This window comes from Oncorhynchus mykiss, chromosome 18, assembly GCF_013265735.2.
Source record: "Oncorhynchus mykiss isolate Arlee chromosome 18, USDA_OmykA_1.1, whole genome shotgun sequence".
In the NCBI taxonomy this organism is placed as follows: Eukaryota; Metazoa; Chordata; class Actinopteri; order Salmoniformes; family Salmonidae; genus Oncorhynchus; species Oncorhynchus mykiss.
In genome coordinates, this window is record NC_048582.1 from 36,187,176 (window position 1) to 36,200,567 (window position 13,392).

Sequence of the window (13,392 nt, forward strand, 5' to 3'; positions counted from 1 at the left end):
AGTCCACCTGTGGTAAATTCAATTGATTGAACATGATTTGGAAAGGCACACACCTGTCCAACAGTTGACAGTGCATGCCAGAGTAAAAACCAAGCCATGAAGAATTGTCTATAGAGCTCCGAAACAGGATTGTGTCGAGGCACAGATCTGGGGAAGGGTACCAAAAAATGTCTGCAGCATTGAAGGTCCCCAAGAACACAGTGGCCTCCATCATTCTTAAATGGAAGAAGTTTGGAATCACCAAGAATCTTTCTTGAGCTGGCCGCCTGGCCATACTGAGTAATCGGGGAACAAGGGCCTAGGTGACCAAGAACCCGGTGGTCACTCTGACAGAGCTCCAGAGTTCCTCTGTGGAGATGGTTGTCCTTCTGGAAGGTTCTCCCAGCTCTGCAGCTCTCCACCGATCAGGCCTTTATGGTGGAGTGGCCATACGGAGGCCACTCTTCAGTAAAATGCACATGACAGCCCGCTTTGGAGTTTGCCAAAAGGCACCTAAAGAAACAAGATTCTCTGGTCTGATGAAACCAAGATTGAACTCTTTTAGCCTGAATGCCAAGATTCACGTCTGGATGAAACCTGGTACCATCCCTATGGTGAATCATGGTGGTGACAGCATCATGCTCTGGGGATGTTTTTCAGCGGCAGGGACTGGATGACTAGTCGGGATCGAGGGAAAGTACAGAGAGTACAGAGAGATCCTTGCTCCAGAGCAGGACCTCAGACTGGGGCGAAGGTTCACCTTCCAACAGGACAATGACCCTAAGCACATAGCCAAGACAACGCAGGAGTGGCTTCGGGAACAAGTCTCTGAATGTCCTCGAGCGGCCCAGCCAGAGCCCAGACTTGAACCTGATCGAATATCTCTGGAGAGACCTGAATATAGCTGTGCAGCAACGCTCCCCATTCAACCTGACAGAGCTTGGGAGGATCTGCAGAGAAGAATGGGTGAAACTCTCCAAATACAGGTGTGCCAAGCTTGTAATGTCTTACCCAAGAATACTCAAGGCTGTAATTGCTGTCAAAGGTGCTTCAAGAAAGTACTGAGTAAAGGGTCTGAATACTTTTGTAAATGTGATTATTATTATTTTTTTATTAAATTTGAGAAAAAAAGTCTAATCTTGTTTTTGCTTTGTCATTATATGTTATTGTGTGTAGATCCATGAGGGGGAAAAAACATTTTATTACATTTTAGAATAAGGCTGTAATGTAACAATGTGTAAAAAGTCAAGGGGTCTGAATAGTTCCCAAATGCACTCAAGATTGTGAGTTTGGGGATGTGAGAGCATTTGAATGTATTTTGGACAATGTACAAGGCCCACTCAGTCATGACACTCCAAATCTTTATCTTCATGATGGACAGACCATTCTCTTCTCACGAAGACAAGTTTCAGAACCGACGACTCCTCGGCTGCCAATGACAGCGAGGTGGCACCGATAGATTATGGAGAAGAGTGCTATCGCAGCAATACGAGTTCTTTCTCTTCTCCTTTTCTCTCCTCCTCTCAATCTCCCTAATCCCCTCGCCTCACTCACTTACACTTGTAATTCCCAGCCAGATCCACCGGAGTGAAAGCAGCGACAGGGCGGATAAGCCGAACGGAATCCTGAGTGAAGGCACATTTTTTTGCACGACTTGCTATTCTCGACTTTGGCTGGCAACTTTAAATCACGGTGAAGCCGTTCGCCAGTTGTCGTCGAAATCCGCTCAATGAAAAAGCAACTGTGCTCCGGAAACGATTGTTGATGGAATGTCAAAAAGGATGAAAAGGAGTAATCTCTTGTCTATTTATATCATATCAAGATTAGTTTTATTTGGTTTTAGTTTTGTCTAATTAATCAAAATCCTGAATGTTTCTAATGGGGCAAAATAATAAATTAACACCGAAATGTCAATTGTGTAAGATAATAGACTGTCTGCTGTTTGTACTTTCGGGACTATACCAGGCTGTTTGAAAATAATAGAAATTACAGTGTGAGGGTGGCTGAGATGTTCCCTCCAAATGTGATAGGGTTTGCTCTTAGCACGTCGTCACTCAGCCAAGAGAGAAATATTTGAATGAAACGGAATTTTAATAATAAGAGGTTTTGATCTAAAATTCCGTCTCTCGCCCCATTATTGAGGACGGCTCCTTTTTATCTCACTTTGAGATGAGGGTTGAAGAGAATCAGATGAAGGGAGTGGAGAGAGCGAGAGAAGAAAAAGTGTGTGAGAGAGAGAGAGCCCAGCCCCAACGCTTCCGGCTCAACGTTCACTCAGTTCACACTCAGGTGTTCTGTATGATAAACCATCACCACTCAGATATCAAAGTTCTCTCACTTCCAATTGTTCTCCTTTAAAGACGCGACTAATGACAAAGTTATTCTGTTCAAAGTCTCCTCCTGTAAATCTAACCGCCCTTCAGATATGCATAACCACTTTGTCTAATCTTTGCTATTTTAACACACTGATTTGACTTGAGAGGAACCCTTTAAAGTCAGACTAAGAAAGGCGAAGATGACTGAAGCTGTCAAGATAAAACTTCTGGGGTATTAATGAGTCATTGGTATCATATTGAATTGCTCGTCTTCTATCACTAAGTGGCCCGAAACTATAGTGCTGTCTTTTAGATGATTTGAAAGGACAAAGAGAACGTACATAGGAAAGGAGATATGCTGACATGAGGATTGCCGATGCCCTGGAGCACTCCAACATCTGCCTGGGCAAAACTGCCTCTGTCCTGCCCAGGTGTGCCATGAAAGCACCTGAGAGAGAAAGGCAGGATCTCCTCAGCGGTTGGCTGGCCATATCAAATGAAGCTTTATTTGTACAGCACATTTCAGACATGGAATGCAAGTCAATGTGCTTAAAAAAAACAAATAAAAGCTGAAATATTTACTACACAACAAACACAAGATAAAAAAAAGTAAAGAATGACAAAAACTGAATGACTAAAAAGCAACCTGAGGAAAAGCTAAGCTAAAAAGTTGTTTTAAGATCTCTTTTAAATATGTCCACAGTTTTGACACCCCTCAGGTTCTCCAGCAGGCTATTCCAGAGGCTGGGAGCATAATAACTAAAGGCTGCTTCTCCATGCCTCTTGGTCCTAGGCTTTGGGATAGTTAAAAGGCCAGTGCCAGAGGACCTGAGGGACCTGAGGGTACATAACTTAAAAGCATGTCTGACATGCATTGGGGTGCACAATTGTAAATTGATTTAAAAACCAATAGAATAATCTTAAAATGAATTCTAAAACTAACAGGGAGCCATTGCAGAGACCTTAAATCCTGTGTAATGCGTGCTCTCCGTCTGGTCTTGGTCAGTACCCATGCTGCAGCATTCTGTATGCTTTGCTGTTGACCAATGGCTTTCGTGGGTAAACCAGAACGTAGACCATTACAGTAGTCAAGGTTGCTTGTAATAAAAGCATGGATGAGTCTCTATCAGCCTGAGAGAGAAACGGCCGCACCTTGGCAATGTTTCTCAGGTGGTAAAAAGCTATTTTGGTCACATTCCTAATGTGTGATTTGAAATTTAGTTCCGAATCTAAAACAAAACCTAGGTTTTTTACCTGGTATTTTATCTTTATTGTCTGTGAATTAAAATGTGCGGCCATATTCTCTCTCTGTGCTTTGGCTCCAACAATAAGTACCTCGGTCTTGTCTTGATTTAGCTGGAGGAAGTTGTGAGCCATCCAAGTATATAAATCACTATTACAGTTTAATAATTTATCAGTGGAGCTAAAATACTCTGGTACCTTGTCACGTTCACCTCACACCCTGAAAATGCTTTCATCCCCCAACTGAATCCTGCATGCACGTACACACGGATGCACACACACACACCTCTGTCAGTCCACTGTAGTGTACTGTATGAAGCTGTGTCTATGCTCAGGTAGCCATTTTCTCCCCCACAAACCTGCTTATTGTCTGCGGGAGGCCTCTACAGACGGCAGCTCAAACCCCAATTCTTTGTTTACTTTCACGATTTGTTGAACAGCCTACCTGCTATGCCCTACACAATGTCAGACCGTGTCAAAAGGAACAAACGTGGACGAAAACGGTCTTGAGTGGCAGGCGAGGAAATGAGAGAGTGCATCCCCATGATCCCTGAAGAGAAAGAGTGAGTGAGGGAGGGAGTCGGACCCTTCAGCGGCATGCAGGCTAAGCTTGTCAGAGGTGCGGAAGGCGAAGCAGTTCTCTCAGGTTTGGCCGACCAGTCAGAACTGTCAGAGCCATCACTTTCCATCAGCAGTGGGATCGTTCATAGACCTGCAGCTCTGAAATATGAGTGTTAAAAACACATTCCACTGTCTTCTCTTCTGTTTCTCTCCCAACGGTATTGAAATGTTACGCCACAAGCATTTCGCTACACCCGCAATAACATCTGCTAAATATGTGTGTGTGACCAATACGATTGGATTTGAATGTTGGAGTAGCAGTTAATTCATTCAACTTAGTTTTTTTTTTTAAATAAGGATTTCAGATTTGTTTGTTGGTATTTGTTATCTCAGAAAAAAATCCATATATGTAGAGTATATAGAGGGATCACTGCACGTTTGTGACATTTCATTGTGTGCAACAGTACTTATGTATGACTCAACAGTATATCAGAGGCTGAACTGAAATTCCAAAGATTGGCTGATAGATCTCTCAGCTCATGAATAGAAAGATAAAGGAAGTCTTTATTTAAAGAGTCGCTGGTGGGGTTCATGAGGTGCATCCTGTATAGTACAGTACACGCTCCTCCCTACCGGTGACTCAAAATGAAACCCTGGTGGCAAAAGAGAGAGAAGAACCCCCTAGACACACAATGGAACTGTTCCAAATGTTCCAATCCGGAATATCTTCAAGGACAATCAGCTAAATAGTTTACATTAAGAGGGGCTGTGTGAAATCGATTGCTGAAGGTGTTATCTGCGCTCGCAAAAATGGCTGGTAATTAGTCACGGCTAAAGGAGCATTAGTGAGAGAGCAAGATGGATTTAATCTTTAATACATTTTCTCTGCACTGCAGATACAGTAGCCTCATGAGTGTCTGTCTCTCCCTCTCCCTCTACATGCTATATTCAGCTAGCTAGTCAGACCACTATCTTAAGGCATACCTAGCTAGACTTCTCCAACACTGGTGCTAGGCCTGGGCCTGACTGAAGTCCTATAAGGACACTGTTAGCAGGTGTGCTTTTGGAGCAGCTTAGGCTCTGCCATTATTTGTTTGTGCATAAACCTCAGCAATAAGGCACTTGAGTAAACTGCAGCTGTTGACTTTGAGTTTGGACTTGTGTGTTCAAAGGTAATCTGCAGGCAAACTGGCTGTGAGTGGCCGATTCTGTCCAGATGTGTGTGTGTTTAGAGATTAAACTACTGCAGGGATTGATAATGTCAGCCAATCAGCTCTGCTTGTTCAAAAACAAAAGGAAAATCCTCACATGGAAAAACTACTGTGTTCTTTCAGTTGAGGCTCTTGAACCTAATGCCCCTTTCAAAGCTTTTCAAAGGCATCTTATCAACCAACCACCACTGTTTAAATACTTGTATGTCTACGGCTTGTTTGATGGGCTCTGACAATGTGATTTCATGTGCTTTATTACAGAAGCTCAAACAGAAGAACCAACAACTGAAGCAGATAATGGACCAGCTCAGAAACCTCATCTGGGAGATAAACTCCATGCTGGCTGTTAGGAGTTGAACGGCAAACACGGCGACACAGAGAGAGAGACACACAGGCGCAGGCGCGCATACATACATACACACACACACCACAGACTGGAAGACATGGTTGTTAACTGGATATCTGACAGGGTCCCTCTGAGGCTGATGCTGACGCTGCACTTTAGAAATGCAGGCTTTTGCAATATACAACCCTCAGTCCCAGAAAAAGAGGGTGAAGAAAGCAAAGAAGAACAAAGAGAAGTTTTGCGATGGAGAAATGCTGATATACACTCACCGTACAGTTTATTAGGTACACCCATTTAGTAACAGGTCGGACCCTCCTTTGCCTCCAGAACAACCTGAATTCTTTGGCGTATTCTACAAGTTGTCTGGAAACGTTCCACAGGGATTTTAGTACATGCTGACGCGATGGCATCATGCAGTTGCTGCTGATTGAATGGCGGTACATTCATTGTACATAATAAACTGTCCGATGAGTGTAGTTGTCGCTTACAACATGGTTATTAAGAGGACTTTAAGAGTTATAGTTTATTTAATATCCTAAGATATTTGACAAATACTACATTTACCCATTTAGAGTGGTTTTGAAGTTCGATTTCCTTCAAGATGTGTTTATACATTCCTAAACCATTTTAACTCAAATGATATACATGATGACATGTTTGTGGTGAAGAAGAGCACAGATCTGTGCAAAAATACCATAAAACAAATCATAAGGCACATTGCTGAAAAAAGGTTTTAAATGAAATCACTGCTAGCTAGATTGAGGTCTCCAGTCCCCCCCCCTCACCCCCCCCCCCCCCCCCCCCCCCCCCCCCACACACACACACACATAGATCTGTTCTCTTTTGCACCATGAACATGGTACAGTGTAGTGAAACGAAAGAGTTTTGTGCTTCTGCTTTTCATGTGTGGTTGGCTGCTTGATGTTTACGTGTCAACGCAGTATCTTCTGGACTTTATGATTATCACAATGTCTGATTAACTTTAGGAATTCTATGGCACTATAAATCCTGCTGTGATTTAGACCACTGTTTCTTTCTGTTCTATTTTCATATCTGTGGGGCTCACTGCTCACGAGAACAGCCAGATCCAAGTAGGGACGTCCGTGGTCTTTGTGGTCTTTTTGGATTGTCCCCAGGCTTGAAACACTTGTTTTTATTACAGGCAGAAACAGTGACAGCCCAGCCAATAAGAGACATAAGCAGCTGATTAGGGCCCCGCGGTTGCTAGGGGCCCCTGACCCTTGGATTGAATGCCAGTGTTATGATACTGATGATTTGACGGGACAGATGGTTTGTTTACAAAGCTGATGGTTTCGATGGTTGTGGCTAGATGGAATAGGTGAAGCTCCGCCTCAAGGGCAGAACTAACTTGACTGGTTGGATGAAAGGTCAGGGGGTGGAGTTTTCAGGGGGAAAATCCTGTTGCCATTTCAAATACTGATTGCGACTTTTGTTTTCCAACCGTACCTAAAGTTCTTAACTAATGATATTTCTAATCTATTGACTTAAAGCGATTCAGTCAGACACTTAAATACGTGAAAATACCAGAGCAGTGGATTGGGCAATGGGGTAGGGACCAGAAGGTCATAGGTTTGAATCTTTCCAATCAAATGGCCTTTTCTCAAAGATTTATTGTTGCCTTTCCCTAGTAGGGAATTCTCACCCTCAACACCCAAAGGGTGTTTCAACTGGTTGGAGAATATTCTCTAATGTTTTCGATTGGGATTTCAATTTGATGGGTGAATCTCATTTGTTGCTCGCCGATTCCTATTTCCTTGCCTCCTCAAAATGCACTAGAGGAGAATATACAAGGGCAGGAACTGCAGATATTCAAGGAAATATAATGAGATTCACGCCGACCCGTTCCCAAAATATTGTTGTTCAAGTTAATATCGCAAACGTACCAAATCCAAAATATAAAACGTATAATCAAGGAGATTTGATGAGCCAAAGAAATGAATAACCCTGTGTGCTAGTGCATGGTGCCTGCTACATCAGGGATGTGGCTTTGATTCCTATAAGAGACGCATAAATGCAAGGGCATAGCCAAAGGTTGACCACACAAATAAACCATGAATAGGCAAGGAGATCACAATTCAAAGGTTCAGGAGGCAGGTTTCAGGCAAAATAAAGGCTTTTAATTATTAACAGTAATGACAAACTCCGTGTCGGAGAGCTCTCAGTGCAGGCCAGGTGCTGCCTATTTAAACCGTAATTAGAACAGGTACCCTGAAGAGCAGGCGGTTCTGAGCCTTGTAGTCTTTACCATGATGGCCATCTTAAGGCAGACCCCCTGTGGATCCCGGATAGCACGGACCATCGGTGGAAGGGCTTGTCACATCACGTAAGTGTGGTAGTGCATCAATATGAGACAGGGGTTATAAGCAATTAAAATAGTACTTTAATAAGAATGTTACAGGGAATAGAAACCGTAAAAAGCATGACAAAAACTCATCAGGAATGTGGGATAGGTAGCCCAGGTAGTCTTCTTAAAGTCACAATAAACCCGTCACATTTTTTAGATGGCTGTCTAGACTAACTTGCCTAGCAATCTAAACATTATGGCCAAATTACCAACTAGGTAAGCAGGGAACGTGCCCAGGAGCCTTGACCTCCAGGAGGCCTTCATTGATTTTGTTAGTCAGGCAGATGGCATAAGTCACGGCAAAATGTATAGAATTGCAGGAAATTGGCTTGTAAAACGGCAAACTTTTCTATCAAACCCATGGCAAAACTGCACATTTTCTCTCCACCGCCAAGAGGGCAGCACTAAAAAGTTGCCAGCAAGGTTGTTTTGTTTTGCCCATAAGGCTAGGGACGGCCCTGGGCGGAAAAGAGGAGACTGGAGCCGACAACAGAGAAAGGGCATGCCGCGGGCTATCAGGTCTCGGGTATTTATATCAATATCAGCTTCAGATACGATTCCGATAAATAATTTAGAAGCTGGTTTGGGTCCTATCCAAGTCGTGTTATGAGGTTATTGTCCACAGGGAGATGGTAGAGGACATAGGATGCATCCCAAATGGCACCCTGTTCCCGATATAGTGCACTACTTTTGACCAGAGCCTATGGGTCTCCGGTCAAAAACAGTGCATTATGTAGGGAATATGGTGCCATTTGGGATGTGCACATAGCGAGAAAAACAAAGATGCTCTTCCACAAAGTAAAAATCAATCGCTGGATAGTGGATCATAATTTCTCTTCAATGGTATAATTCCAACCTGGTTATGGTTGAGGACAATGGTGAAGGACTATCATTGTATGGTACACAAGGAATACATTCTCATTCGGTTGAAAGTACAGTATATTGATTTGTGTGTTTATTGTAATAATGGGCCTCCTTGTTTCTGCACCATTCAAAACAAATAATTTGCCGACATTACTATGCTTATGTTAAACAGCAGGATACACCTCACATCAAAGCAAATGAAGACACACTCACGCATCTATGATCAAATGTATTTTTTTTTTATATAAATCATTCTTACAAAATCTTCATTTTTCTATTTCATTTATTACCCCTATAAAATTAATTTGTTAATTACAAGGTAGGAGGGAGGAAGGCATCAGGACAGCTGGAAATTAAGTCATTAAAAATAGCTTGTCTGTTTGTGATACAGTTAAGTACTGATAAATAATTCCATAGAAAAAGTGGTCATGCAGGCGCGTTGTTGGTCGTCAACACAGTTTGGTATCCAACAGAGGTGTCGTGGATGAAACAAAGTGGTGATGAAACTCCAGTGTATGTCGAGATTAACGAGACCCTTATATGGTGCTCCTCTTCTGACTAATGGTCAAAATGGCAGTGTGTGTGTTATCATGAGCTCACAAACCAACATTTTTTTTTTTAAAGGCACAATCAAGGACAGTAACCATCCTGCACATCCAACCAACCACACTGATAGAGGCCATGCATTGCTAAACCATTAGAATGGCTGGTATCTTATGGTATTAATGGAAGGATTGGTTTAACTTAGACAATCTAGTGTTGTATTACAAGGTCTATTTCATTCAACATTACCATTTTGAGTAGACTATATTTGTACCAAATATGGTCAGAGAGTTGCCAGTTTCCCCAGAAGCATCAATGAGTATGCAGACGTGGACAGTGACACACATTACAGTGAATCTGAGAAGACACATATTACAGCAACAAAATAAAATCCTTGATCAGACATGAGACCCAGCTGCATATTGCAATACAGTTCACAGAATCTAAATGCTCACAGCAAATCTAATTCTAGATGATTGGTATCATCTCATCTCCTTGGTGATTCTGAATTAAATTACATGGAAACTTTATTTCTATAATGGTTGCAATTGCTCTACATAGGGATGTTTTTATTCAGTGGAAATGAAAAAATATATATTGACAACAATGTGGGAAAAAAGAAATGTACAACTTACAAAATCAGAATCTTTTTGCTCATCAACTGTTCCCTCAGCCAAGAAATCCTGTTTATTTCCCCCTGTCTATTTCATACTATACACTGTCTGCTTTTGTTCACATATGAAAATAAATATACATGTTTATGTACAGAAATGAGTTAAGATCTTCTGAAATGTCTCTGGTTTCACCTATGAAGTCAATGTGCAAGGCTGGGGACTTTCTCTTTTGAGATGATAACAAGTTCAGACAATCCTAAGAAGGCTTGACATGAATTCAAACAAAGATGGCTTACTGAACTTCAAAACGGGGACCAACGCTTTTCATAATCATTGAGATGCATGTCTAGTGCCAAGAGATCCAAGTCAGCACCAAATACAACGTAAATCTCTCTTGGCCAATATCAAATCATACAAGTTCATTCCAAACTCCTTCTCCCAGAGTACATTTCCTGAAAGAAAATACAAACATATGCAAAAATGTAGTGAAAAAACTATATGCTGACAATATACCAGCTACTAAATCTAATCTGTACTGTAGTATTACATGTTGATGATGATAATATCATATATGACATTGTGAGAACGGCAAGAGTAGATAGCCCAGGCCCACCGATGACAATATCAACTCATTGGCCATGTATAAACCTAGTGGACACTGACCTTCATTGATTGTATCCCGATATGAAAACGAAATCAAATGTGAATGAGTCTATAACGACCTCAATAAGAAATGATGGAGATACAACGAAGGGTTGAAGAAAATGTATAGTTGAGCTTTGGCTCACAGCTGACACACTATTGTCCGGTTTCCCTGAGCCAGATCCAGCATAGTCCTGAACTAACATTACTTTCAATGGAACATCATTGAGAAAATGTTTGTTTTTTGTGCCCAGGACTAGGTTTAATCTGTGTCTGGGAAACAGGCCCTTTAAGTTCAGTCACCTTCACAATAAAAAGGTCACTAAAGCACACTACGCTACTTCAAGTCTTCAGACATTCAAGTACCTGTTCAAGTGGACTGGCAGGGCTCTGGCGTGGCACACAGGCAAAAGCCTCTTCACAATAGGATATCACTCTACAGCCATGAACTTCCACATTTCTTGAAGCCATTTCCTTGAAATCGCTCAATAAAATATACAGGTTTTTTCCCCCCTATTAGACCACAATACACCTGTTACCAATGACTGGCAAAAAAAAATGGTTAGGACAAATGTAGTTGAGCTGGGATGAGTTAGTATTGTGAGTACAACAGCATCACAGGAAGACTTGGCGCAACAGAAATGATGAACAAAGACTGTGGTGAAAAACATTACAACGACAAGGCTAGGTGAGGGGGAGCTGGTTGTCTTTTCTCTGTACACCTGGAGCCAAAGGGTCAAGGTTGTGGGTCACTGCATCCAGAGCAGAGTCAGACATGATTGGAAATATAGAGACAGAAGGTTTCATCAAGGGCTGCTCCCCAGGGAAACCCAACACTTCAAATGAAATGGCTTTCTCTAATTGAACACAAAACATATGTCCCCTGACGAATGGTGTAGGAGACGGCTATGTCTATCGAATGGCTTTGGGGCTTATATTTCAACCAGCATCATTATGATGTGGTGAATCTAGGAAGAATAACAAATATTACAGAGGGCATTTCAACTATATCGTATCTTCTACTGCTTTTGATATCGATTTATGGGAAATATGTGCAATAAGCAGTTTAAAAAGGCAGCACTAATGTGAAATTCGGGGACATGGCACAACAGACATGTTTCACATTCACATCTCCAAAATCTCTTAACACTACTGTGGAAATGACGCAGGCAACTAAAGAACTGGTTAGGTTCTAAATTTAGCATACACTCCTTCTGCCACGGTAGTGCTCGTAAGCAATAAAGGGGAAATAAATGGGTGAAAAGGGTTTGGTTTAGAAGGCAGTGTTCTGCTCCATTTCATCTAGAAATGTTCATTTTGCTCATTCCGACAGAGGGAAAGTACTCTGTTTGGGCTTATGGTTGGATGAGCTTACTTTTAGCCTCTGTACACACACTGGAGCTGAACTTTTGAGGAGAAAATAAACACACGAGAAGAAAAGTAACACTGCTTTTGAGAGTTTTGAAGGAAAAAAAGGCTTATCATTGCGATAAATCTGACAGAAATAGAAATCAAGCTATCAGAAATTCAAGGAATGAGCATAGAGTTCATGTTTCTGTGGGTTTTGTGACTGCCGCATGGCAATACGAGTGGCACCGTTTCAAAATGGCTGCTTTTAATCTGTCCTTCCAGTAAAAGGATAACAAAACTCTACTTTCTTGACCTTGACCGCCAAATGCTGAATTTGATTAAATCACGGAACAGTTCTTAGGAAGATAAGACGCCCCCAACGCTTCAAACCCCAGCGAACACATGGGAGGGAAGTATGGATCGAAAAATAAGGAAAGAAATAGTTATAGGGTTTTCCCAGGGTCCAGAGAAGGGGCTGGTGGTGAATGTGTCAGGGGTTCTGATGCAGACATAGGGAGGTCATGAAGGGGTCAAGGTGAGGTTAGGAAGGGTTGCATTGAGTCTAGGTTACCAGTCCGTGGCGGATATGATCTGTGGTTGGGTTGTCATGTTGGACACCTCCCTTCCTCTACCATCCTGCACATGAGTCACAGGAAAGTCTGTCATCATTCATACAAAAAAAATATTATATCTAAGAGTCTCATTGTCAGTAGTTTGTGTGTTTATGTGAACATACTATAGATCTGTATATCCTTTGTGTGTGTGTATGCGCGTAGTTCTCCAGAGACCGCAATTTCCCTTGTTTCACTTGTCAAGTCCTGTGGTCATTGGCAATGTGCTGAGTGGAAGACAGAGCTGTAGCGCCCCCTAGGATCAGGCTCCAGGTTGGCTGACTGTCCTACTGCCACTGTCGTGGTCCTCCTACGGCTGCTCTCCAGCGAGTCTGTCTGTTACTACCGCTAACGCCTCCCCCGGCCTCTCCAGCAGGGGGCGCACGTCCTGTCAGAGCCTCTCGATGTCCCTGTATTTTTTGCGCAGGATGGAGACCTGGTCCTTGAACAGCACCGGGTCCAGCCTCATTTGGGAGTGGACCAGGGGCATGCCGCCAAACCAGCTGGCGAACTTGTTCATGCACGTCTGCCGCTGGGCGAAGTGGTCCGGGTCAGCCCAGCGTGACGCCCGCGACGACTGCATGGCGGGAGGAGGGAGAAAGACAAAGGAAAGATAAGTTATTGTTTGATCATAGCAGCACGTCATGACACTAAATCATATCAGGGTTTCTCAAAATGCTGGGTGGGGTCTAGTGCTGGGCGATATGACCAAAAATCCATAGTGATAAACTGACCCATTTTTTTTTTTG

The 13,392-nt window shown here is 42.5% G+C and overlaps 2 protein-coding genes across 3 annotated transcripts in view; one reads left to right on the forward strand and one right to left on the reverse strand.

The window, feature by feature from the left end:
- med30 (mediator complex subunit 30) overlaps positions 1-6,675 on the forward strand; it is a 28,935-nt gene extending 22,260 nt beyond the window's left edge. For both annotated transcript variants that reach the window (XM_021571813.2, XM_021571814.2), the window contains one exon: positions 5,570-6,675. In XM_021571813.2, the coding sequence (XP_021427488.1) occupies positions 5,570-5,665 (96 nt within the window). In that variant the 3' untranslated portion in view covers positions 5,666-6,675. The remainder of the gene's footprint in view (positions 1-5,569) is intronic.
- Positions 6,676-8,959: 2,284 nt separating this feature from the next.
- The window catches only part of ext1b (exostosin glycosyltransferase 1b), a 112,264-nt gene continuing 107,831 nt past the window's right edge, over positions 8,960-13,392 (reverse strand). The window contains exon 11 of the mRNA XM_036952640.1: positions 8,960-13,220. Within this exon, the coding sequence (XP_036808535.1) occupies positions 13,035-13,220 (186 nt within the window). The 3' untranslated portion in view covers positions 8,960-13,034. The remainder of the gene's footprint in view (positions 13,221-13,392) is intronic.